Source organism: Pristis pectinata, chromosome 10 (assembly GCF_009764475.1).
Source record: "Pristis pectinata isolate sPriPec2 chromosome 10, sPriPec2.1.pri, whole genome shotgun sequence".
NCBI lineage: Eukaryota > Metazoa > Chordata > Chondrichthyes > Rhinopristiformes > Pristidae > Pristis > Pristis pectinata.
Window position 1 is genome coordinate 12,935,562 of NC_067414.1, and position 26,751 is coordinate 12,962,312.

Sequence of the window (26,751 nt, forward strand, 5' to 3'; positions counted from 1 at the left end):
GGAGAAGCGATTTCCAGCACTGGTGGGATTAGAAAGGTTATTCCTGCTGTAATGGGATTGGGGGAAGTGATCCCAGCAATGGTGAAATCAACATAGTTGATCACTGTTATAATGGGGTTTGGAGAATGATGTCAGCCTTACTGAATCTGAAATGGTGAATACTGCATTGTTGGACTCCAAGTTGGTGCCCTGATAGGTAAATGGAAGGCTGAGATAAATGCACAGTAAGTTAAAGATGTGCAAGCCCTTTTTCTGAGTTTCTGCTCAACCCCTTTTGCACAACACACTGGAATGGAAAACAGAAAAGCTCTGGGTATCTCAAACAATTCCTGGACATCTTAATCCAACTCCAATTTCTTGTTGATTATCAGGGTTTCACCTCAACAACCAGTTATTGCAACTATTGGTCCTCCGATATGCAGACACTTACCTACAAGTCAATTTTGATAACTACATACGTTGCATGGTTCGGTTGGAGACTGCATTCAGTGAGTATTAACTAGTGAGCTATTGGATAGATGACGCCATCTCTTGTTTGCGTCATCCTGCTGATTTTCTATAGAGAAAATAAAATTCTTGCTAATGCATTTCATAGCTAAAAATTTGTTGTAATTTAAGAAACACCGTTTGTGCACCCCAAGTTTCAAAAGAGCTTGTTGACCAGATCATTTACTTTTTTTTTACTGATATTGGTTGAGGGATGAATATTGGCCAGAATTACCTGTAACAGGAAACTAGATTCTCTAGTGGTGCACATTTAATGGTGCCCACAGGGTGAGATTGCCTGCATTAAATTTGCTCTGTGTCCATTACAAGTGCTCTACTTAGCATGTGCACCAAACATTTTCAGCTTTCCAAACTAAGCTTTATTCCAATGCCCTTCTGGCCAGCCTCCCATCTTCTGCCCTCTGTAAACCTCAGCTAGTCCAAAACTCTGCTGCTCAGTTTGCCAAATCGTGTTTTCCCATAACCCCATATATTCCCTGACCGACATTGGAACTGCTTTGATTTTAAAAATCTCAGCTTTGCTTTTAAAAATCTCAGCTTTGCTTTTAAATTGCTGTGTGACCAGACCACAGCTTTTGTTTGATCTCTTCTATCCTCCTGAGCCTCTGAGATCTCTTCATTTCTGCAACTCCAAATTCTTGCTTATGCCCAGTATTAATCTCTCAACGTGGTTGCATTGAAATCAGCTTCCAGGGCTTTCTTCTCTTTTTGTTTGATTGACGTGGTTCAGCTGTTAGCAATATATTTACATCAATGCTCTAAACACTGGAATGCTATCTGCCTCGACTTCTTCCATTAAGTCTTTGAAACCTATCTTTGATCACCTATTTTAATCACCTGTTTTAATATCTTCTTATGATGGAGTGTCAGGTTTTGTTTGGTAAAATTAGCAAGTGTTCTGAGATGTTTTAGTGCAAAAGGTGGTATAGAAATGCAAGCTATTGCCATATGCTTAGCCTTGAAACGTGACTTTTTTAGGCTATTGGAGAGGCCAGAATCTCAGGGAAGCAGTGATATGCTTATGGTGATCTTGCTGCTGCAGACTTGCCTGTTTAAACACCTCTTAAACATAGTGATCATATCTAAATGCACCACCACTTCTGGCAGAGCATTCCAGATATCAACCACTCCCTATGTTAAAGATTTGTCCCTCAGATCCACCTCCTCTCACCTTAATCCTATGTCCTCTTGTTTTAGATTCCCCTACCATGGGAAAAAGATTTTGACTATTTACCCTATCCATGCCTGTCATTATCTTATATATTTCTATCAGGTCTCCCCTAAGCCTCCTTAGATCCAGGGAAAACAAGGCCAGCCTATCCAATCTCCTCCACAACTGAAGTCCTCCGATTCGGGTAACATCTTGGTGATGCTCCTTTGCACTCTCTGCAGTGCCGTCACACCTTTTGGAAGTCCTGCTTACCAAATTGTTACTGACAAGGAATATTGTGTCATATCGATAACTACGGAGCTTCTTATTGTGTCTTGCTGCACCTTCAGTAGATACACACCAAGGTCTCAGAGGATGCAGAGCAGATGTACAATCCAGCAGTCCTAGAATAGCTTTCACTTCAAAACATCTCAGAGTACTTTATAATTTAATCAGATAAAATTTGACACTGGCCTACTACAAGATATCAGGATGGCTAGTAGAACTACTGCCTTGCAACACCAGAGACCCATGTTTGATCCTGATCTCGGGTGCTGTGTGTGTGTGTGGAGTTTGCATGTTCTCCCTGTGACTGCCTGCCTGCTCTGGTTTCATCCCACATCCCAGAAATGTGAGGTTTGGTAGGCTAATTGGCTGCTGTAAATTGCCCCTAGAGTGTGGGTGGGTGGTAGAATTTGGGGGGCTAATGGGCTTAATGTAGGATTAGAGAAAATGGGTGGTTGATGGTCCGTGCGGACTTGGTGGGCTGAAGGGCTTATTTCTTTTCTGTATCTCTCCATGGCTAATAAAAGGAGATTTAATAGAAGTGGTTAAAATGATGAGGGGTTTTGATAATTTTTGAACTGGATGAAGCTCTTCCCAGTGGCAGGAGGGTCAGTAGAGGACACAGATTTACAAAAATTAGCACAATGTTTGGGGGGGGGGGGGGGTGGGGAATTTTTTTCCCCTCTCCCTGTGGCTAATTTTTGCAATCTGAATTTACTCTGAAAGATTAGTGGCATCAGATTCCGTAGTAACTTTCAAAGGGGATTGGATATCTATACTTAAAATGGGAAAAAAAAGACTGGGCCACGTGGAAAGAGCAGGAAAAAATGTGTAAATCTTTTATTCCTTCAATGAATCAAATGGCCTTCTGTGTTACAAGATTCTGTGAAGTGATGAAAGCTGAATAAGTCATTCCAGCACTGAACTGTCAAATACACAGATTAACAGTTCAAAGCAGCTGTAGAAATAATATGGCAGCACTAATGGGGAGATTGACTAAAGAGAGACTATGACCAATGGGGAGCATGATTTTTTTTATACAGGAGAAATGCTGGACCACCACAAATGATCCAAATTCAGAAATTTAGTCAGGTTCAGGTCAGGTCAAATAGAACACCATTTGGATGCATTCCGTCTACATTCCCCAGGTGGGTGAAGAGTAATTGTCCAATCAGTACTCACCTGAGCTTTGATGCAATCCAGAATTCAGATCATCCCAGAATTTAGTTCAGTTAAGTGGAACCAAAGTGAAGATTCAAGCACATTTTACTGTTAGTGTTTCAAATCATCACACACAAATCTTAAATACAAATTTCTCTTCTTTCATGGTTAACAGATGACAGAAGTTAAAAGTGTGGTGTCATATCTCCTATAGTATTTATTGTTGATTTTATTTTTTTTAAATGTAGGATTGTTTAAGTCTCATGATACCCGGCAGACTGGTGAAGTGACTTTGAACTTGATGCAGGTAAGCGACTGTACTTCAGTCAACACGTTTTGGGATGGGCATGTCCAGCTGTGGATTGTTTTTGTGTAAACCCTTATAGCCTATCACGAATCTATCCAAGGACCAGCTGAAATATGAGAGCCCTTTTCACAGATGTAGGAAGAGAATGCATACAAAAAAAGCTACCTGAAAATTCATGGGTTAAATACCTCAGGACAAGTGTCAGGATATGCAAATCAGGACAAGAGTTAAGATATGCAAGTGACATTACCAATGTATGTGACAACAGGAGGTATTATCGTATTTAACTGTCAACAGCAGGCAGCCATTCCACTGGGAGATGAGAGAGACTGGATATTCCAACAATGGCTGACTGCTTCAGGGGGTGTGTTAGCCATTTTTTTTGATTCTTCCACTGTTTATTTGCATCTAGAAATTTTCTCCTAAAATCATCTTGTATGTAAAAAAAAATTACTTTTACTGTTTCATCTCTTGCCTTTATTGGTAAACTATAAATATTAATATCAAAAGTTGACACCACTTTGTGCTGTACTCCCTCATTCTAGCACTGAGGAGTGTCAACCTGCATTAAGCTCAGGTGTCTTAAATGGATCTCAGACCGATGGGCTTCTGCTTCTAACTGAACTGAAGTATGCCATTTTACTTGTTGAATCAGGATCAGGTTTATTGTCGCTGACATATGTAGTGAAATTTGTTGTTTTGTGGCAGCAGTACAGTGAAAGACATAAAGATTACCCTAAGTTGCAAAATTAGTGCAAAAGAGGAATAACGAGGTAGTGTTCATGGACCATTCAGAAATCAGATGGCGGAGGGGAAGAAGCTGTTTATGAAACATTGAGTGTGGGTCTTCAGGCTCCTGTAGCTCCTCCCTGATGGTGGTAACGGGAAAAGGGAATGTCCTGGGTGGTGAGGGTCCTTAATGATGGGTGCTAACTTAATTATGGATTGTTGGACAGAAACACTAGCTGAACAAGATTATTTTCACTCCTCTTAACCCATGTTGATCTGTGTTTTTTTTTTAAAACAGTGGCTCTTACTGACTATGAACATATGAAGATTGAACAGAAGATTGTTGTGCGTCAGTGCATCCTACTAACAAATGATCTTAATTTTCACATTAGGCTGGGTACTATATGCAACTGAATGAGGCATTCTTTGCATTTGATGACTTTTTAAATCATACTTTTATATATCTGAGCATTCTTGCTGGAACTGTTTTGGCAAATATACCTACTACTGAGAATACTGCTCTAGGGATATCGTCTGCTTTGCTGCTGCATCATATTCCTCTATTGTGAGGCCAAAGTCATTTCTTGGTACCTTCTATCATCAAATCCCATTGCACTTTTACATCCATTCTCCCAGTAGAGCTCATCTACCTAGTACATTAATCCTCCTTTTTCGATTTCTCTGGTAGTTTTAAGTCTCTCAACAAGACCCCTCTCTCTAGACTTTAAGTATGTGAACTCTCCCATTATACAATCCCTTTCATGACATTAACTCTCTCAGTGAAGCTCATTTTTGAGAGCTTAAGGCATAGACTTCCAGGGTTAGTAATTGTAACAGAAACTTTCTAAATAGGTGGATGATGTGGTTAAAAGGTTGTAGGCATTTGTCAGTCAATTTGTGATTAAAACTATTTGCTTGTGTGGAGGTAGACTATGTGGGTCAGATAGGCTGTTTCTCTGTTGTATTCTTCTGCACCCAATCACTTTTGAATGAAACCCCCTTATTCACACTTGACAAAAGATGCATCCTTCCTAAATGACATCTGCAGTTTGTTCCCACATCCCAAAGACAGGGGTTGGTAGGGTACTTGGCTGCTGTAAATTTCCCTTAGTGTGTACGAGTGAGTGATAAGATCTGGGGGAGATTGTTGAGAATAAAAAGTAGGATTAATGTTGTGTGTCCTGACTCATGGACACCTGTACATATGAACAAGCTCCCATAATATTATTAAATTCAAAAGTCTGATGTATGATGACCTGATAGAGGTGTATACGATGATAAGAGGCAGTGATCAGAGGCTTTTTCCCAGGGCTGAAATGGAGCTGGGGAGTAGGTACGGAGATGTCAGGGGTAAGTTTTTTACTCAGAGTGGTGAGTGCGTGGAATGGGCTGCCGGCGACGGTGGTGGAGGCAGATACGATAGGGTCTTTTAAGAGACTGTTGGTTGGATAGGTACGTGGAGCTTAGAAAAATAGAGGGCTATGGGTAAGCCTAGTAATTACTAAGGTAAGGACATGTTCGGCACAACTTTGTGGGCCGAAGGGCCTGTATTGTGCTGTAGGTTTTCTATGTTCTATGACATCACAGCTCTACAACTCCTTTTAGGGAGTTGGGCTGTTCCCAAGATTTCCTGAGGGCCTTTTCTCAAATGGCCATCAAGCTATGGGCATCAATTATTCCAAACATTTCTCTTTCATTTTATCACTAATTGTTTTCTCAATGAAAAACATGACCACCTCTAAGGCTTGAAGGAGGGAACCAATTCATCCCATCACAAGAAATGGTTGAGGTGAACAGCATTTGAGAAGCTAGAAGGATAGAGTAGAAAGTCTTCTTGAAACTTAAGTAACAATATTGGGCCAATTAGCCACTTTCTGTGCTATAAATTCCATGATTCAATATAGGTTTTTAAGTATTTTTAATTGATTTTTTTTGTGAAAAGTTGGGTTTGGCATATTAGCTGGTTATCTAAAATGAGAACCACACAGTTTAATTGTTAGGAAAGTTGCACATTAGTTACCAGATCCAAATCAAATATGTTCAAGGTATGACATACATGGTGCTAATGCAGTACTGTTATAAAGCATATATGGACATATTTGGTTTCTGTTCAATTGAGCTGAGATTTCCATGTCCTCCAACATTTCCTTTGTGCATCACTTGAGTGAGCAACTGCCAGTTTATAACTCAAAAAAAGAGGTGCTGAACAATTATATATATTTAAAGAAAACTAACAACTAGTCTTTCTTGTGCCCCCCCCTTGTGGGGGGGGGGGAGAAAAGAGGAGGAAATAAGTCTGAACCCCAACATGCTACCAAAGTGTTAAATGTAAAAACTGCATCCTACTAGACACTGCCATAAACACCAAGATCAACAGAGTGAAAATGCTCAGCGTCAGAAATAATGGGAAGACCTGAACTATAGTGCAACATTCAAATACATCTTAGCTCACTGTATTAGCCTGCATGCTGGTGCTGCCCTGATCACCTCAAGCAGTCTATTGAGAGGGACGTTCTTCAAGTGCCTGACAGGACAGATGGTCAGGTAGTTTTGAGAGTTTGTGCATTTCCATCATGCAAGTTGGGCTTCTGACATGCAAATTTGAAGTTCCCACTGCCATTCCAACTTCTGCTTCTCCACTTTGATTTACTGTTGTCCTTTCCTAGCCTGTTGCAATGTTTCCCTGTCCCTACTATGTACAGTCATGTACTAGGGCCAGACTTTGCCAGTCCCCTTTTGTGCTGTGCACAGTAATGGTTGCCTCAAAGAACAATAAGTAAAAGATAACCAAATACATCAGAAATTGAGACAATTTGAGTCTATCTGAAGCCTTCTGATTTCCTAATGCACAGTATTTGCTTATTTCTTTTTCTATGTTATTAAATTGCAAGTGGCATCAACAAAATTCACTTAGGGAAAAAGGGCCCCTGTGTCTGTAATTCACCTGGAGATGTGAAGCAGTTTTAATGTCAAGTTTTAATCTTTGGATTCTGATCTACATTTTGTATTGATAAAAGGGGAGATGATGGAAATAAAATCACTGTCTGGTGTGGTATAATCTGACTCTTTCTTGTTACTATTGTGCATTTTTTCCCCACAAATACCAACTAGCCATCATGAGATTTAAGGAAAATACTACTACACCCTTACTAGATGATCTCAACCAACACTGCAAACCTGCATCTCCACAGACCACCTTTATCCTCAGAGTGACATTGTTTTACCTTTTACCAGCCAAACCATAATATTAATGTTACTTTTTAGCAATAACTCATGTGTTTGTATTCATGGGAAGGTAAGTAGGGCTCCTGTATCTATGACAGTTTAAAATGACCAGTTAATGCAAAGTTTACCAGCCGATCTAGCCCCCTACTCTGCTCCCTGTACACTCATGACTGTGTGGCCAGATTCTGCTCTAACTCCATCTACAAGTTTGTAGATGATACCACCATGGTGGGCCACATCCCAAATAATGAGTTGGAACACAGGACACCAGAGAAAGCATCCCATCTGGATGCATCAAGGCTTGGTATGGCAACTGTTCTGCCTGTGACTGCAAGAAACTACAGAGAGTTGTAGACACAGCTCAGCACATCCACGAAAACCAGCCACCCCTCCATGAACTCTGTCTACACTTCTCGCTGCCTCGGTAAAGACCCCACCCACCCCGGACATTCTCTCTTCTCCCTCCTCCACTCAGGCAGAAGATACAAAAGCCTGAAAGCACGTACCACCAGGCTCAAGGACAGTTTCTAGCCCACTGTTATAAGACTATTGAACGGTTCCTTAGTACATTAAGATGGACTCTTGACCTCACAATCTAACTGCTTATAACCTTGCATCTTATTGTCTACCTGCACTGCACTCTCTCTGTAACTGTAACACTTTATTCTGCATATTGTTATTGTTTTCCCTTGTACTACCTCAATGTACTGTTGTAATGAATTGATCTGTATGACCAGTATGCAAGACAAGCTTTTCATTGTACCTCGGTACAAGTGACAATAATAAACCAATTTACCAACCACAACTGTGTCATCAGTGGAATGGTAATTCCTCCATGATCAAATTGACATCGCAGCTCATCCACATTGTTTAGACTGGTTATTGAGACATCTTCATTTTTTGAAACTGTAGTTCCACGTGGCAAGTAGCTAACAGGCAGAGAGTAATGTATTAGAAAGATTCCAGCAGAAGAGCATCAGTTTCGTTCTCACACCCCAAGGACAAACCTTAAAACACCTTCTGAAAGTCAGAGCAGGTAGTCAATTAGATCAAAAACAAACTCACAGCATAAAAAGCACCTCTGAAAATAAAACCTTACCTTTTCACTAGGAAAATCAAATGCTCAATAAAAACAATTGCAGTGATTAACATTTTTATTTAAGATAGTTCATTACAGAAACAATAAAAGGCATTTCCAGAACAGAAGTACAAATTTTTAAATTTGTAAAAAAAATCTATGATGCAACATCCACTCTTTAGAGCACATCTTAATTCATTTTAAATAAGACTAGAGGGTTGTTTGAATATTGTCTGAACAGTTGGCAGTACAACAACGTTATGGTCTCTGAATTACAGAGGAATGAACAATTTGCTGAAAGTAATTTGTAATTCAGAATTTAAAGTACAGACTGACTTTATCCACCACAGTTATGAGCCAAGTTTACACTCTTGATTTATGTACCACCTTCATTCTTTACTTCATGACCTTGGTACCTTGAATGATCTCTTCATGATTACAAAATGTAATTTGGGAATCATCTCATGGAATCCGGGTTGCGCATGCAAGGAAAATCTTCCTCAATTTAGCCTTTAACCAATAAATGCAAGTTATCTGCAGAAAATAAATCAGCTAAAAGGAACATTCACCTTGGTTTCAGATACAGGGTTTCAGATATTCAGATACAGTACTCAGTTTTTTTTCCCCCTGCAGCAGGGCAACTTTGACATACTTTCTCCAGAATGCATGTTTCATTGCTACATTTGTGCCTGACAGAGCATTAGAAAGGCAAAAGGACAAAAAAAAAACTGTTACGTTGCATTCTTTCCATTTCTACATGTAATAAGTATTCCAGAGACTCACAAATGGAAGATTCTTAGGCCAGTATGAAGTACAGAAACTGAGGGTCTAGACAGTTATGCTGCTAAAAAGTCCAAGTTCTTCACAAACCTAGCAAGTCTCCACTGCATAAATGAAACTCTTGCCCCAAAGGATGCAGGTCTGCTCAGGAAAAAGGCAAAGAATTATAGACACTAAGATGTCCAAAATATTTTAATTGCAGTGATTTACCCAAAGCCCTGCTCCTAATTAATTCAAACTACTAAACTGATTTAATTATTTTGTCCTACCTGCACACACAGATGAAATAGAAAATATCAAACAGGAGGATCAAACATACACAAACAAAGAATGCCATTCCTCAGTTTTGTATGGTAACTGTGAGAAAACTAGCCATGAAATTTCTCCATTTGGTACTTCAATGTTTTCAACAAGGAAGTTAAGAAATTGGTGCACAGTGCAGGGACAGCATTAGCTGCCTGTAACTAATGAACCAGCCCCAAAACTACAGCATAACAACCTGGGAACAGGGGTGATGTCAGTCTAAGCTTCTTCTATATTCAGAAGGATTTATTCATACTTAACTGTCCTTGCAGCCAAAATTGTTTTCACATGGCACATCTGTTAAGCCCATCATGCTGATTCTTAAACAGTAAACTGATACAAATTAAAGATACACCAGCTAGAGGAAATTACCTTGTTTTAATATTAGGAACTAGCAACACTCACAGCTCTGTCCATTTCCAACTTTGTTTTAATGCCTTCAAAACAAAGGGTGTAGATCATACACAGATCGCTGGCAGGGAGGCCCCTACCCTCTAGGACTTCTATGCCAGCAGTCTCCCCAGTAGTAAAGTTGTACAAAATGCCCACCAATCTGAGGAAATAATTTTTCAAGTTTTTAAACAGAGGGGGAAAAAAAAAACTGGCAGTGATTCAAATTTTCTTCTGCTGTGGCAGATGAGAAGATCTAAAAAGATCTGCTAAGGACAATGGACGAAAAAGACTGAAGAATTAAGCCCTTTCATACCTGAGTAGTAGCATCAGCTGAGTGCCCAAACAGGAACACTGCTAGAAGATAACCAGCCTTTCAAATAACACTAACAACCTATCTACACATGCTGACTGAATGAATGAAAGAAAAAAAAAGAATCGGTGAATCCAATTTCATTGATACTTTGAGATGTACAAGGAGTTCATGCAAACTAGCTGGTCATAAAGATCTCTGAAAATGGGAAAAGAACTAACTAATTCCCTAATTGCTCCTTTACCTTAATATTCTTTTTCTTCTAATATTTTATGCATCAACTTCAGGCTATGCTATAATGAAGGGGCAGGAAAGAAGCTTGAATGAGTAACGGAACAAAGGGAAAAGGAAATGGACACCTTCTCATTGTATTCTGAAGTACGTTACATGCTGTTTGAACTTTCAAGATATGTTTTAAAGAGTTTATTAGAAATTAAACTACAAAAATGATTAAGAGGGAAGCTCCCCATCAAAATCTATTAAAAATAATAATTGAAAGAATTCAAATTAATGATCATTTACTCTATTTTATTTTTCCCTATTTCTTTCAATTCTATTCAAAAGTGAACACATTTGACTAGCCTGAATGAGGGCAAGTGTCAAGGAGCTAAATTAACTGGTATACTTAAAACTGAAACTCTCCATATTGTTGCATTGACAGTTATTAACATAGGTATAAATGATCCAGTGAAGAGTAAAATAAAAACTTTTCTAAAACACACCAACATTGCTAGAGAAAAACAAAATAATTTTAGAATTAAATAGAATGCTTTGCAATTTTTAAAAAATATTTTAAACAGATCCTGATGGGAAGATTCTCCAAGAACTTTTACTTTGGTTTGCAATATCTGTGGTTTAAATAAAAAAAATCTATAAAGTAAAAAGTCAAGGATATAAGAAGCAAGAACTCAGTGGCATTAATTATAAATAGGGCACTCAGAGCAATTATTTTTGGCCTGTGGCTAAGACAATCTTCTATCTTACCTGAGGAAACCCAGTGATTTAGCTATTACTAATTAAAAGACTTCTATATTGGTCAATAGGAGCCAAACTCAGCAATCCATTTCTCGTATTTCTCAAGATCTGCAGCAGAAACAGACTTTGAAATCTTTTTCAATGCCATTCCAAAGTCTTCCATGGTTGTTGGCATCTGCAGTTCATCCCTGGAGATATTTCTTATTTCCTCAGGAGTTAGGCCCTGGATGCGACGTCGCATGGCCATCATGGAGGCATCCCTACAGAAAAATAATAGAGACTATATAGGTAATAGGGGTAGAGCACAGAACTGAGCATAACTGCAGAAGGAGAAGAACAATGTAAGAACAGAGTGGGTGTCAAGATCATTTTAACTGTCTGCTCCCCTGTAGAAATAACACCAAATGTGAAATGTCCTTGGATTTGCCATTTATATGACTGAAATCATTCATGCATCAGCCAGTGCTACTTTCCTTTCCTCACCTGCTCCCAAATGCTACCATTCCGATATCTACATTAGCTTTGATCACCATTTCCTCATCTGCAGTTTTTCCAAAAGCAACATCTGCCCTTTTATCTCCTCCCTTCCTGTGAGACTTTCACACTTCTTTCAGGTGAAAGGCACATCTTTTAACCTTATTATTCACCATTTAGTGCTCACCATGTGGTCTCCTCTGCTTTGGGCAAACCAAACACAGACTGAGTGACTGTTTTACAGAACAACTCTGCTTCATCTGCAAGGATGACCCGGAGCTTCCAGTTGCCTGACAACTTAATTCTCCATTCCACCCATCTTTGGACTCGTACAACATTTCAACGTAAACTCCAAGAACAGCACCTCATGCTCAAAATAGACATTACAGCCTTCAGAACATGACACCAACTTCAACCATGTCAGATAATCAGGCATTCCAGTCTTATTGTTTCCAGCATTCAGATTTTTTTCTCTCATCGGTTATTTCAGATTTCATTCATCTCTTATTTACACCCCTCCCATGTAAACCCTTAATACCACCACCACTTGCAGCTCTCAACTTCCCCTGGTTTCCACACTACCACAGATCTTCCCTTTTGTTCTCAGCCTCTGTCCACTTCATCTGCAATGTAAAACTTAGTTCCAACTTTTCCCAGGTTCTGATGAAGTGTCATGGATTTGAGAAGTGAACTCTGTTCCTATCTCCACAGGTGCTCCCTGACCTGAGTATTTGCAGTTTTTATCTGCAATTTTTCATTGTGCTTTCTTAATTTATTTTCTCACCCACGAAACCCAGCTCTTTCCCCATTGAGAACTCTCCACACTCATCAGATCGCAAGTAGCAGACATCTTGCCTTTCTTAAAGCCAATGGCATCCTCAAAATGTTCAACTATGACTAATCACTGCTATTTCTAGGCTCTTTTTCATCTTTTCCCCAAATACATTGTTGAATCTCATTTCCATTTGTCTCATAAATCCCTGTTTCAAAGATACAGTTTCAACCTTGCTCACAGTACCTACTTGGGTCTGAGGAAGTCACATGTTACTCTGTAACAGCGTTCATATTAGATTCTCACATTTGAGGTCAGAGGAGCATTTATTAGAAAAGGCTACATAATCCTCCTCCATTCCACTGTGCCTTATACCCTCACCTATTCAAATGATACTGATGCTTCTCCACCAAGTTTTGTCACATCTGCAGAGTCACATTCAAATTCATACTCCCCACCATACTTTTAAAAGCAAAAGACTGTGGTTGCTGGAAATCTGAAAACAAAAGTTGCTGGAGATACTCAGGTCATCAGGCAGCTTCTATAGGAAGAGAAACAGTTCAATGACCTATCATCACAACACCAAGATTCTGTACTGGCTCTTCATATCCATACCGACCCCCAGTGACATCTGCCGACAAAGTCAGATTATAATGCATGGGGATGTCCTAGCTCTCTGTCACCAACGTAATGAGCATGTTTAATGAAAAGGTATCAAGTACCAAGGTAAGAGACATAATGGAGTTATGAACAGGAAATTTGTTAAGTGTCTGTTTTCTTGTGAATGGGATTGACATCTTTAACATAGGTCTTGATACAGGTCACTAAAGAGATAAACCAAAAAACCCTTGAACTTGCTCCATCTTTCAAAAAGATCATGACTCTACAGTAACGTCACTTTCCCGCCCAATCCCCACATCTCTCAAGTTCCTTTAGTTACCAAGCTTCTAAAACCTCAACTCACCTTTTTTTTTTAAATTTAAGGCAGATAATTCTCCAATCAAATTTCTCACCTTATTCCTTACTGTCCATAGCTCCTAGTCAAAGTTCCCAAATTCTAGACCATCCAGCTGGAAAGACCATCTACACATTAAAACTTTTTAGAATCTTAGTTTACAATGAGATTACTTCCCATTCTTTTAAACTCCAGTGAATATGGTTCAATCCTACTTGTAGGGAAACAGGGAAACACAGAGCTATTTCCACTACATAGAGAATCAGATAAAATTGTTGCTCAGAAGAGCCATTAGAGCACAAACTGCTTTATCACAAAGTGGTTGAGTTAGGCTATTCATGAGAAAAATGATTACCACTTGAAGAAAGTATTAAAAATAGGAAAAGCATGGAACAGAAACATTAGTTTTGGTGCCCTTTAGCAAACAGCTACCACAGACACAATGGGCTGAATGGCCTGCTTCTGCCCTGTGAACACTTTTTAAGTTAAACAAAGTGATGAATGAAACAAAGCCGCCTTCAGTTCTTTAAGCAGTTGGAAACCATAATTTTGTCATCTATGAAAGACTGCATTCCTTTACTTGCTTTTCTGGCCAGTGAAAATGCAAAACCTTAGAAACAAGTAATGCTAGAAACACTCAATTAGTCAGGCAGCACTTGCAGAGTGAAAAGCAAGAGGTAATATTTCAGCTTGACTAGTACAAATCAGAAAGGCTGCTTATTCAAAATTGTTGAATTCACTAGTGTTTTTAACATTCCTTTCATTTCAGATTTCTTGCATTTTTGTTTTGCTTATTACGCAAAACTCTGGCATTGTTTTATTCTCAACTGTATTTCAAATGTCTCATTTTACACACCAATAATGTCAATTTCCACCTATGGAACACAGTTCACCTCTAACCCCGTGTCAAATGTAATAGCTTTCATTGCTAAATGGATTTATTCTGATATATTCCCAGCCTCCATTCTCCACAAACATCAACTTTCCCACAATACAACCAGACACATCTTGTAATGCACCAAGTCCAAATTACTAGTCACACCTCACTGGCCTACATAGGATCAATTTCCTGAATGTATTAAATCTTTCACACTCACCTTCATCTCCATCCTTTACACAGGCCCAACCTCCAGCAGAGCACTGTCCTCTTCCCCTGTAGTCTTTGGAATTTCCAACTTCAAGCTTTTGTCACCTCCTTTTGTTCAGCTTAGGCAGACTTCAGCTACCTTGGTCCCACTCCCTTTACCTTCCTTTAACCACATACACTCTTTTTTCTATTCTCCATTAAAAACCTTGTGATAAGCCATCCTTTCAACCAGGCTTTTGAGCCGATCTTTCAAATGCTTTTTCAGAACATTTTTTAAACGTGTTAAGGCTTTAGTTTTAAAATACAAGAACAGGATCCGGATATACAAATTATATTTGAAGACAATTGAAGTAAGAGTACTCCAGGAAAGGGTATGTAAATGAACGACACTGCATGCAAGAGTATGTGTGAAATATGAGTAGAGCTTCCATTTTTCACTTTAAAATGATAACTAAAACACCAAAGACCTACCTAGATAGCTATTTTTTCCACAGGTAAAACACTGTACTAACAACAAATGTAAATATTAAGGTGAAAATGAACAGAAAGGACTTGAATTTCACAGCTTCAAGTTATCCCTGTAAAATTTGCAGGTTTTTTTGAGCAATAGCCAATGTTGCTTTTGTAGATGAATGCAAATTCAATTTGCTCATTCCACAGAGAATGAAATATGACCAACTAATCTGTTTTATATTTTTACGTTAGTGGCTCCTGCTAGAATTTTCATTTAAAATATCTCATCCAACAAACATTGTGAAACAACATTAAATTTCTGCAGAGTTCATACATTTTAAAAATGGATTTTTCCAACATATATAAAGCATCAAGAAATAGAAGCCAAAGAAGTGTGCTGAAACAAACCTGCAAACATTAGTAATATCTGCACCAGAATACCCCTCCATTTGTTCAGCTATTTTTTTGAGATCCACATCATCTGCCACTTCCAGTTCCCGCAGATTTATCCGCAGCAGCTCCTCTCTGCCTGTTGCTGAAATAAAAATTGGAAAAAGCTAATTTTATTTGCTGTTTTAAACCCCTTTTAAAATACATACTGCCCAAAGCAGCAGTAACACTGCAGGTACCTAAAAAAGGGTCTCTACTTCAAGCCGAGAGGTCAAGATTCTGAATTATGATGTGAAGATTTTCCTGCTGCTCCTTTTCAGATGTGCTTTACTAATCAAGGCCTTTAACTAGTGATAATTTCAACGTGATTACTTGGGATTCACTTGAGCAGTATTAATACAAAATGAGAGGAAGATCACTTATGAAAATTGGCTGTTAACACCATTTTAACAAAGAATTTATTCATATATCAGAAAAATATTTGCTGTTGATTTTCTCATTATTTTTGCTTGATGTATCCATAATGCTATAAGATAATAGGGATAAGAATTTCAGAAATATACTGCAGTTGAAATATTTAAAGCAGATATCATGTTCAATAAAATATTTTAATGTGTATACACCAAATCTTCTATATGATGACTGAAAAGTCCAAGTGGTCATTACACAAACAGGCTTTAATCTCTAGTAACACTGCATTTTAACTAAAAAATAATCAGCACCTGAAGGCAGAGGAATGTAAATCCGCTTTTCCAGTCGCCGCCTTAGAGCTTCATCAATATCCCATGGAAAATTAGTGGCTGCCAGAACCATAACCATCTTGGAAGGGTCATCATTTTCTGATGCACCTCCAACACCTACAATGCAGCGAAATAAACACAAAAAATTTACATCCTGTTTGGCGAACAACTTGAAATTTTCCACAATTTGCCATGTTCAGTTTGATTTCTGCTGTGGAAAATGTGATAAGAGAAAATGAGAGGAATGAAAAAGAGAATAAAATGATAAGGAAAAGCAGATGTTAGAAAGTAACATAGACAAAGTGCATTTCACAAACATGGGATGTCCCAAAATGTTCTGCATGCAATGAAGCACTTATAAGTATAGCTATCCCTAGAATACAAGAAACATTTATTTATGCCATTAATGTCTGTTCAATTTCACATGTAATCTAGTAAAACCATCCATCCCAAGTGGGAAAAGAGGTAAACCTATGACTGACTAGGTTAAGAACCTTTTCCTTGCTTAGATATGGAAGCTTTTGTACAGTCTAGTGTGCATTTGGCCTTGCACTGTAGCATGAAAAGCATCAAAATATACACAATGAACAATAATCAATTTCAAGCCAACAGGTCAGAAAGAGTAAGGAGATGGAGGCTGTGAACAAAGTCTGTAAAGTGTTGAACTTTATCCAAGAATGATAAAGTATGGAGGTTCAACATGAAAATATCATTCACACAGAGCAAAGTTGAGGGATTCTGAAGAAATACATTAAAAAAAAATTGAGTAAAGTAGCTGACAAATTTTAATCATCCTTAACTGTGATATCAATGCAGTACTTCATAAAAGCATTTATTTCATGAATTTACCTTGTGAGACACCTTTTCAACACAAGCTTAAGATTTGTCTATTATACAAGCAGAATGGGCACAGACTTCCTTCAGAACTTACTCAGACAGAATGTGATTTGGTCTATAATGCACCTGTTAGCTTTTTGTTAAAACAATTCAATTAGTGTGACTCCCTTGTTTTTTTTTGCTCCTGAAAAATGTAAAAACTTCTCCCAGATCCCTTCAATAAGTGGACAGATTGCATCTCTCAGACTAAACTTGATTAATTGATAAAGAACTTTGTTTTTTAAAAAAAAAGCACTTTTACTAGAAACTGTATAAACCAATAAAAACTTCTCCAAGTTCTCCTTAATGAAATGTCACCTGAACCCAGGCGTACAATGTGCTATACAAAAGTGAAGTCAGATGATTATTAATTTCCCCCTCCACCATACAGGCTCTGGCTCACCGTCTGGATGGCCTGTAGCACCTCATAATTGGGCAAGTAAAATCTCTAGTCAGCAAATAGATTTTGGGGTTCTTTTAAACCTCCTTTTCTGAGAATACTTTACATTTTATATTTTTGTTAACCCTTAATGCCCTAAAGTGAGATTATCCATTTTTAAAACAAAATGATCCAAGTATCTAATTAATCTAAACTGATTAGTGGAAGTTCAAGTCAATTTTTTTTTTAGTATTTTTAAACTAATCAATTTTTTTGCTAATTGACTCATTGAATAGATTGAGAGATCTGGCCCTTTCATATCCTGAGAAAACATTATCTGAACTTCTGAAAATCATACCACAGATTTAAAAAGGGAACACACAAACTGAACAAATCACACAGCTTTGACCATTTGAATTATTTCTCCAGACAATAATTAATGAAAGTGAACGATAGGTCAAAATAAGTTGGCTACCAGAGTCAGAACAGCAACTTTTGTTTTAAAACGTGCTAATGTGTAGGCACTGAATTTTAAAGAAGTAAATTAATATTAAAAGGAATAGCAAAGTTAACTATTTTTTTTAGCAAAACTAATACACCCATACAGTTGCAATGACATTCCTCCAATGTATATAGAACATTACAGCATAGCACAGGCCCTTCAGCCCATGATGTGCCGACATTTTATCCTGCTCTAATATTTATTTAACCCTTCCCTCCCACATAGCCCTCCATTTCTCTATCATTCATGTGGCTATTGAAGAGTCTCTTAAATGTCCCTAATGTATCTGCCCCCACAACTTCTGCCAGCAGTGCGTTCCACGCACCCACTACTCTGTGTAAAAAAAAACTTACCTCTGACATCCCCCTTATACCTTCCTCCAATCACCTTAAAATTATGCCCCCTCGTGTTAGCCATTTTCGCCCTGGGAAAAAGTCTCTCTCTGTCAACTGAATCTATGCCTCTTATCATCTTGTACACATCCATCAAGTCATTTCTCATCCTCCTTCTCTCCAAAGAGAAAAGCCCTAGCTCACTCAGCCCATCCTCACAAGACATGGTCTCCAATCCAGGCAGCATCCTGGTAAACCTCCTCTGCACCCTCTCTAAAGCTTCCACATCCTTCCTATAATGAGGCGACCAGAACTGAACACAATACTCCAAGTGTGGTCTAACCAGGGTTCAATAGAGCTGCAACATTACCTTGCGGCTCTTGAACTCAATACCCCGACTAATGAAGGCCAATACTTCTTAACAACCCTATTGACCTGCGCGGCAACCCTAAGGGATCGATGGACATGGACCCCCAAGATCTCTCTGTTCCTCCACACTGCTAAGAGTCCTACCATTAACCTTGTATTCTGCTTTTAAATTTGATCTTTCGAAATGTATCACTTCATACTTTTCCTGGGTTGAACTCCATCTGCCACTTCTCAGACCAGGTCTGCATCCTATTGATGTCCTGTTGTAATCTACAGCAATCTTCTACACTATCCACAACACCACCAACCTTCGTGTCATCAGCAAACTTACTAACCCACCCTTCCACATCCTCATCCAAGTCATTTATAAAAATCACAAAGTGCAGGGGTCCCAGAACAGATCCCTGTGGAACACCACTGGTCAATGACCTCCAGGCAGAATACACTCCATCTACCACCACACTGTCTTCTATGGGCAAGCCAATTCAGAATCCATACAGCCAAGTTTCCCTGAATCCCATGCCTCTTGACTTTCTGAATGAGCTTTTCATGAGGAACCCTATCAAACACCTCACTAAAATCCAGGTACAGCACATCTACTGCTCTATCTTCATCAATGTGCTTTGTCACATCCTCAAAGAATTCAATCAGTCTTGGGAGGCACGACCTGCCCCTCACACAGCCATGTTGACTGTCCCTAATCAGCTTATGCTTCTCCAAATGCCCATAAATCCTGTCTCTAAGAATCTTCTCCAGTAATTTTCCCACCACTGAAGTAAGACTCACTGGTCTGTAATTCCCAGGGTTATCCCTACTCCCTTTCTTAAACAAAGGAACATTTGCCACCCTCCAATCATCTGGCACTACTCCTGTGCCCAGTGAGGACACAAAGATCGTCGCCAAAAGTGTAGCAATCTCTTCCCCCTCTTCCCGTAATAACCTTGGATACATTCCATCAGGAATATAGTCAGAAACTCCTAACCCTTTTTAAGTGGGTTAATTATGACAGTAAAAGATTGTAATGCAGAATGTCTTGCAAATTAGTTGTTTATTTTCCAACATTCGCTTCCAGCTCTCAGCCTTCCAAAATATTAATTCCCTTTACCACCTGCACACTGTGGTTGTAGCACTTATCATTTATAAAATGCACTGGCATTGCTCCGACAGCAACCTGTAACTTGTGACTTCTATCACAAAGGGATGGACAGCAGACGCATGGGAAAACCACCACCTGCAGGTTCCCCTCCATTTCACAGATCATCCTGACTTGGAAACATATCACTATTCCTTTATTATCGGTAGCTCTTAATCCTGGAATTCCTCCCCAAAAGCACTTTAAGAGTATCATCACCAAAAGAATTGTAGTGATTTAAGAAGCTGGCTCACCACCACCTTCTCAACGGCAATTAGGAATGCTAATAAATGCTGGCCTTGCCAGTGATGCTCGCAACACAGAAAATTGAATAAAACTCATGAAGCCAAACTCTTAATGTGTAACATTACTGCAATCATACACCCACTAATAAACAAATTAAAAAAAAGGGTTTGTTCTCCTAAATATTTACCAAATACATTTACTTGAAACAAAATGGCAAATGTCAGAAATTTGTTTCATTTAGATACACAAAGGTTCTTTCAATTGAAAAGGTATAGTACTATATAGTATTGACCTGTATGATCGGTTTGTAAGACAAGCTTTTCACTGTACCTCGGTACAAGTGACAATAATAAACCAATACCAACAGAAGATGCTGGAAACACTCAGCAGGTCACACAGCATCTGTGGAAAGAGAAACAGAGTTAATGTCTGCGTCCAGGAGTGCCAACCATAAACATATTCTCTTCTGCTTCCAGATACCAAGCATGAAGTAATGCTCATTTACTCTAGGAATACATACCCTGTAAAACTTCTCCTCTGTTCAATAACTCTGTTTATCTTTGCACGGATGCTGCCTGATCTGGTGAGTGTTTCCGGCATCTTAGTTTCTTTTCTCTTTTCATACTCCTGAACAATACTGTTAAAAGAGGTTACAGATTCCATGCCAATTTTCTGTTTTTGGATAGGCAGCGGCTGGTTCCGATGAATGGTTATCAGCCTGAAACTTTAACTCTGTTTCTCTTACCATAGATACTGCCTGACCTGTTCAATATTTCCAGCATTTTCTGTTTTTATTTCAGTGATTGGTTTGTTGTGGCCAGAGTACAACTGAGCTAAAGAAAGACAGAACAAAAACTCAACTAGTTTCCATATCTTACTATTAATGTGAAGCCTCTGTTGGGAAGTGTGGTACAGTGGGCGTTAAACAATCAGATATTAAAGCCTGTTACGAAGTTCAGCACAATTGAATAGCTAGTTAATCTTGGCTCATGTAAAGAATTATTTGGGCAAGATGCCATGATTTAGAGGAAAGAGAACAAAAACTTACCATCCATCTGAACGAGGAGTTCTGCTTTCACTCTTCTGCTAGCTTCATGCTCCTCAGCAGTTCCTCTACGACTGCAAATGGAGTCAATTTCATCAATGAAAATGGTTGTTGGGGCATAAAATCTGGCCTCAAAAACAAGAAACAGGAATGTACTGTCAGGTGATGTCTCAGCATCATTTCCAACAATTTCATGACAACTTTTCTGATGTCTTCTTCAGCAATGGAATACCTTCAGACACTTTGAAAGAGAAGAGAATGTTTTAAGAATAGTAAAAGCCGGTAAGATAATGTTTTAGAGATCAAACCTACCCATCATCTCATCATGTCCCCAATGTTCCTGATCTCTCTAGAATAATCCAAATGCTTCCCCACTTCAAATATGTTCTCATATTTAGGAATAGAGCATTCTGTATTCTTTCAGTTTTATTAGTGTACTATAAACACTGGCAAGTTCCAGTGCTTGGGTCTGTCCATCTAGAAACTATTGAAATTATTGTGCAGATGGTAAGGGCTTTGGCACATCTTGGTTCATCTACCAAGAAGAGTGATAGTTTAGTTCTTGCTCAGCCATTTGTGCATTTTTGGATTGAACTGGCCTCTGCTGAAACTGAAATTTACTGGTATATCAGATAACCCTAGGTTAAGATGGGACATTTGACTGCAAGAGCCAGCAGCTATGGGTTTTACATGCATGTTACTCTTCACTAAGCTTCAGACTGGAAGCAAAAAATTCCTTGTAGCACATTTTGCCAATGAACAAGGTTAGCCAACTGAAAATGCAGATATTGTACTTGTTAGCTGAGAAGAGCACCAAATATTTTACATAGGTTTCAGCGGCAGTTCATTTATGGAGAGATTAGCAGGAACTGATCCATTTCTGAAGAATGATTGAAAAACGTGTAAGGTGTGTGTGTGTGTTCTGGGTTCCCGACATTTTCTCTGATCTTGCTGGATTGAATTAGGAACATAGAAACAGGAGCAGGCCAGTCAGTCCTTTGAGACTGAAATGCTGGTCAATGATTTCATTGCTGATTTGTGACTTAACTCCATAATATTTAATATCTTTGCATTGTAAAGGATCATCAAAATGAGATACAAATCAGCATACAACTCAGTATCAACTGCCATTTATGAAGGGTTCCAGATTTCTAACATCCTCTGTGCATAGAAGTTTCTTAACCACTCGTGAAAGGTCTGGCTTAACTTTTAGACTATGCTCCCAACTCCAAAATTCCCCAATCAACAGAGATTGTTCCTCTTTCAGTTTCCCTTAAAACCCTAAGACCTTTCATCAAATCACCTGTTCCTAAATGCCAGAGAATACAATTTTAGCTGGAGTAAATGCTTCTTGGATTTGGAGGATCGTTCTGTTAAATCAACTATGCTCCATTATAAAGACAATTAGATGCGGCACCAGAACTGCTCAGTGCTCCAGGTGCAGTCAAAAGGGGCTCTGTGTAGATACAGCATGAATTCAGTCCCCATGTATTTCTCCAAATCTAAGATGATGTTTCTTAAGGAAACTAACATGGGCCCAAGCTATGCCGGACTCTTTCTGGGGCATATGGAACAAACCTTCTTTCAGTTCTACTCAGGACCACTTCCTTATAATTTTTTCCAGTACACTGAAGAACGTTTCCATGCTGCCTCTTGCACTCACACAGAAGCTGAAAATTTCATTACCTTGGTTGCCAATTTCCACTCTGGTCTCACTTTCACTTGATTTCTCTATCTTCGTCTCAGAGAATGCATTAGAAACCAATATCCATTACTTTCACAGACTACCACAGCAATCTTGACACCTCTTCCTATCTTGCTTCTTACAAGGAGTTGATTCCATTCTTCTAGTTTCTCTGGTTCCAATGAATGTGTGTGGATGACAAGACTTCCCCCACCACAGATTCTGAAATGTCTTTTTCCATAATCATGGTTTTCCCTCTGCCATGGCTGGCTCTCCACTGCTTCAGCTCCACACCAAAGCAAGCACAGGGATTCTCCTTGTCCTCAACTCAAACCCCACTAGTCTTCACACTCAGTGGATTATCCTCCATAATTTTCACCACCTTCAATGAAATTCCTCCCCCAATACATTTTCTCCTCCCATTTTAGCACTCTGGAGGGACCATTCTCTCTGCAACTCCCTGGTTCACTTCGCCATCATCAACCACTTCTCCTCCCAAGCCATTTTTCATGCAATGGCAGAAGCTGCAACACCTGCCTTTTTACCTCTTCCCTTCCCACCATCAGGGACCCAATCTGTCCTTCTAAATGAAACTGCAATTCAATTGCACTTCTTTCAATTTAATGCATTGCAGTTGGTGTTCAGAATACACTCCTCTACACTTCCATTCAGTCTGTAAGGGTGACCGTGAGTTTCCAGGTGCATATCATTTTAATTCTCCATCCCATCCTGATCTCCATCTATGATGCTGTTTGACCCGCTGACAGTGTTTTTATTTCAGACTTTCAACATCTGCATTTCAGATATAAAAATAGATTTATTTTTGTGCAGTCCATAACTCAATGATCCACATACACACCTCTCATTGTTTAGCTCCCCCCCCCCATGTTTCTAGCTTTTCACCATTTAACAAATACAAATACTCTCTTCTAAACTTTTATGACTGAAACAGATGACTTCAAATTTATTTGCACCGCATTTACCACAGTCACTGCCTATTCACTTGAACTATTGATAGTCTAGATTTCCCTGGCTAATGCTGAAAGTTCTGAATAGAACTGTTGCCACATAGTTAATTGACATAAGTCTGTGTCTCTGGTCTTGTCAAACATGGAAGTCCCAGACTTGCTGGTAGATTCAGAAATTTTAATTGTTTTTTTAAGCATTTATTTCAATTCTAATAGTGCATATAAAATCTTGATATCCCTGTTTTAACAGTCACCAAAGTCCAGAGTATGGCTTTGCCAGCTGTCACAGCTTTCAGGAAAAGTTTGTAGTAGGACCTCCTCACTATGCCACTGAAAGCCCTGCCTTTGTTATGACATTGCTGGGGACCTACATGATTTGGATCAGTTAGATTGCTCCTCCACATCTGCACAAGGTAAGTGTAGATATGGGGACTACTGTGATTCTTTCCAACCCCATATCTCTTTGTAACTTTATGCTTCCACTTATACTGCTTAAAATGCCACCTATATTTTATCATCGGCAACTTATCGTTGGCAAACTTATAAATTATTCAGTTGTTAATAAACTAAATTAATAAAACTGTAAATGCCTGAGTGATAAACACAGAATTTAGTGGAAAACCATGATAGCTCAGCCTCCTCTTTGCCGTCAAGGAAATGAGGTATTCACTGAACAGACCAACTGAAAATTCTATCCTATGTTGTAGGTCCAACATGTACCCTCCAAAATCCTTCAAGTTATTCAGGATATTCCTAATCATAACACCAAATAGAACCCTGAAGAACTCTTGATCCTGTTTACAAATCCCTCTAATTATTCAATTCCTTACAACTATGATATTACGCAAACCACTCCCCCCCCCCCATTTATCCCTTTATCTCCATTTTCACACACAACAAGTACACTGTATCTACTTGATGTGTTTAGTTTCTCTGGAACTCAGCTCAACTTCACTTGAATTCTCCTTGCTCTGTACAATATTGGCCACTTTCAGATGAATGATTTAATTTCCAACACAAACCATCAGGGCAGTTAACTACCAACTTTCAACTTCTTTAACAGCTTTAAAGTTCTAAGATTACATTCCAAATATTAAATTTCTGCTTAACAGCCACTCTTCCACTTCTTGCTAGAGAATTCCAATCTCACCAAATTCTTAAATATACAGTCTGTTTATAATGCATTCCATTTATGACAAAAAAAAAGATTATAGCCAAGACTGTATTTTGCTTTATCAGCTGGTCTCAATGTCTGTCCTGTGTGAGGAATAGCAGGGCAAAGATGAGAGATCGTTTTAACCTGGCACCTGGCTTATGAGTTACTTATTTCAAGTTGCTAGGTGCAAGTTAATCAGGCAACCACATATTATCTCTCTATACCTACCATTTCAAACAGAAGGCGGACCAGTTTCTCAGACTCTCCCCTATACTTGGAAGTAAGTGTTGAAGAAGAAATATTGAAAAATGTTGTTCCACATTCAGTTGCAACAGCTTTAGCCAACATTGTTTTTCCAGTTCCTGGAGGGCCAACCATCAGAACTCCCTGTGAATTATAAGTATATTCTCAAACTCTATGTGATTATAGTAATGCCAATGATTGCATACATTAATTCACATTTCCTCTTTTTTCCAACTGTAGTGCAACACAAAAAATATAAAAAAAGCTTTGCTGAAAGTCAACTTGGTATTTGTTACATGTTGCAAAATTAACCAAGGACAATGGTCCTTGTTACAAAAGCAATCAGTTTCAATAATGGAAATTACAAATTCAGAAGTTTTAACACCAGAATGAATAAGCAAATTAAGTTGGTATGACCAGGACAGATAAGTTTGGCACGATAAGATTTATAGAATTTTAATTTACCTACAAACGGCTTTTGATTCCTGCTGGAGCTGTCAACAATTAAAACCACCCTGGGGAAGTAGATGGGCGGGAATACCAGATGAAATTAGGCACAACGTACAACAAAGTGAAGTTTAAGCACGAAACGGACTTTTTCAGTAGACAGCCTAGATCTTTGAACTTTGACTCGCAGCCCACAAGCTGATAACCGGGAAATCTGACTCCAGTATTCATTGAATTGTTAAAAAAATTAAAAATTAATTTTTAAAAAATAAATCTATTTCTACTATTCTTAAATGTATCTCAGAGTGATAGAGCTGTACAGCAAGAAACAGGCCCTTCAGTCCACCAGGTCTATGCCAACTCATTGCATTTCTGATTATTGGAGACATTTAGAGTCAATTAAATGGACCTTGACAGAAGTGACATGTCAAAAGATTGTTAGGGTGTTCTGGGGGAAAGGGCTGAGTATCCACTGCCAGAGCCTAGTTGCTGTCATGGACCATGTGGTTTCAGTGATGGCCGGAGATTGACTCCAGTGATGGCTGGACCTTGTGGGCAACAAATATGTGGCCATGGGAGAAGCATTGGTGGGTATGGAAGGAATTGAGTGCAGGTGCAGATGCAAGAAGTGGTCCAGATCAAGTACGATCTAGTCCATAAATCAAAATATTTTATTAAGAATGCCATTAGTTTTCTTAAAATCTGTTATAAACTGTATTAGTTTGTGTCAATTCCGTACAATTCCTTCGTAATGCTACATATGGTATGCATAGTTTTGAATTCGTAAGGATTCATTTAACTAATCTATTGAAGAGAAAGGGAAAAATACTAGGACAAAGAGTTTTAAGTGTATAGAATAAAAGTTAAAATGAAAGTAACATTAAGATTGGCTTCCTAAAAATTTCGACTTCCATCACTTTTATGGGTAAGAAAGTCTTTGCATGTTAAGGAACTAAATCAGAGACGATATGTGGCAGTAACACCATATAACCAAGTGAAGGGAGCAAGTTCAAAATGCCTTGTGGTCTTTTATCATTCCATAGGGCAAATATGCACCTAGGAGGATTTTACTTTTATAGCCTTTCACCAAGAGATTTTGAATATTATCTTACTTTCCAAGGTCGTCTGATTCCTTTAAAGAAATCTGGCATCCACATGGGCAGAACTACTGCTTCTTCCAGCAATTTTTTTGCTACTGCCAGATCTGCTATATCATCCCTGAAAAACAATTTGGGCTGTGTTACATGTTGACTTAATATTTTACACTCATGTCATTCTTACTTTTAAGACTAAGAAAA

General features: G+C 38.7%; 2 protein-coding genes across 4 annotated transcripts in view; one reads left to right on the top strand and one right to left on the bottom strand.

Moving 5' to 3' along the window:
• The window catches only part of capn9 (calpain 9), a 60,105-nt gene extending 51,936 nt beyond the window's left edge, over positions 1 to 8,169 (top strand). The window contains exons 18-20 of the mRNA XM_052024323.1: positions 372 to 488; positions 3,352 to 3,410; positions 4,438 to 8,169. Of these exons, the coding sequence (XP_051880283.1) occupies positions 372 to 488; positions 3,352 to 3,410; positions 4,438 to 4,464 (203 nt within the window). The 3' untranslated portion in view covers positions 4,465 to 8,169. The remainder of the gene's footprint in view (positions 1 to 371; positions 489 to 3,351; positions 3,411 to 4,437) is intronic.
• A 333-nt stretch (positions 8,170 to 8,502) lies between these two features.
• Positions 8,503 to 26,751, bottom strand: part of LOC127575477 (katanin p60 ATPase-containing subunit A1-like) — a 36,512-nt gene continuing 18,263 nt past the window's right edge. For 2 of the 3 annotated variants that reach the window (XM_052025406.1, XM_052025404.1), the window contains 6 exons: positions 26,566 to 26,671; positions 24,992 to 25,150; positions 20,959 to 21,085; positions 16,057 to 16,191; positions 15,353 to 15,479; positions 8,512 to 11,463 (listed from right to left, as the gene is read on the bottom strand). In XM_052025406.1, coding sequence (XP_051881366.1) covers positions 11,265 to 11,463; positions 15,353 to 15,479; positions 16,057 to 16,191; positions 20,959 to 21,085; positions 24,992 to 25,150; positions 26,566 to 26,671 — 853 coding nt within the window. In that variant the 3' untranslated portion in view covers positions 8,512 to 11,264. Of the gene's footprint in view, positions 11,464 to 15,352; positions 15,480 to 16,056; positions 16,192 to 20,958; positions 21,086 to 24,991; positions 25,151 to 26,565; positions 26,672 to 26,751 lie in introns of all 3 variants that reach the window. The other variant, XM_052025405.1, reaches the window with a different exon arrangement.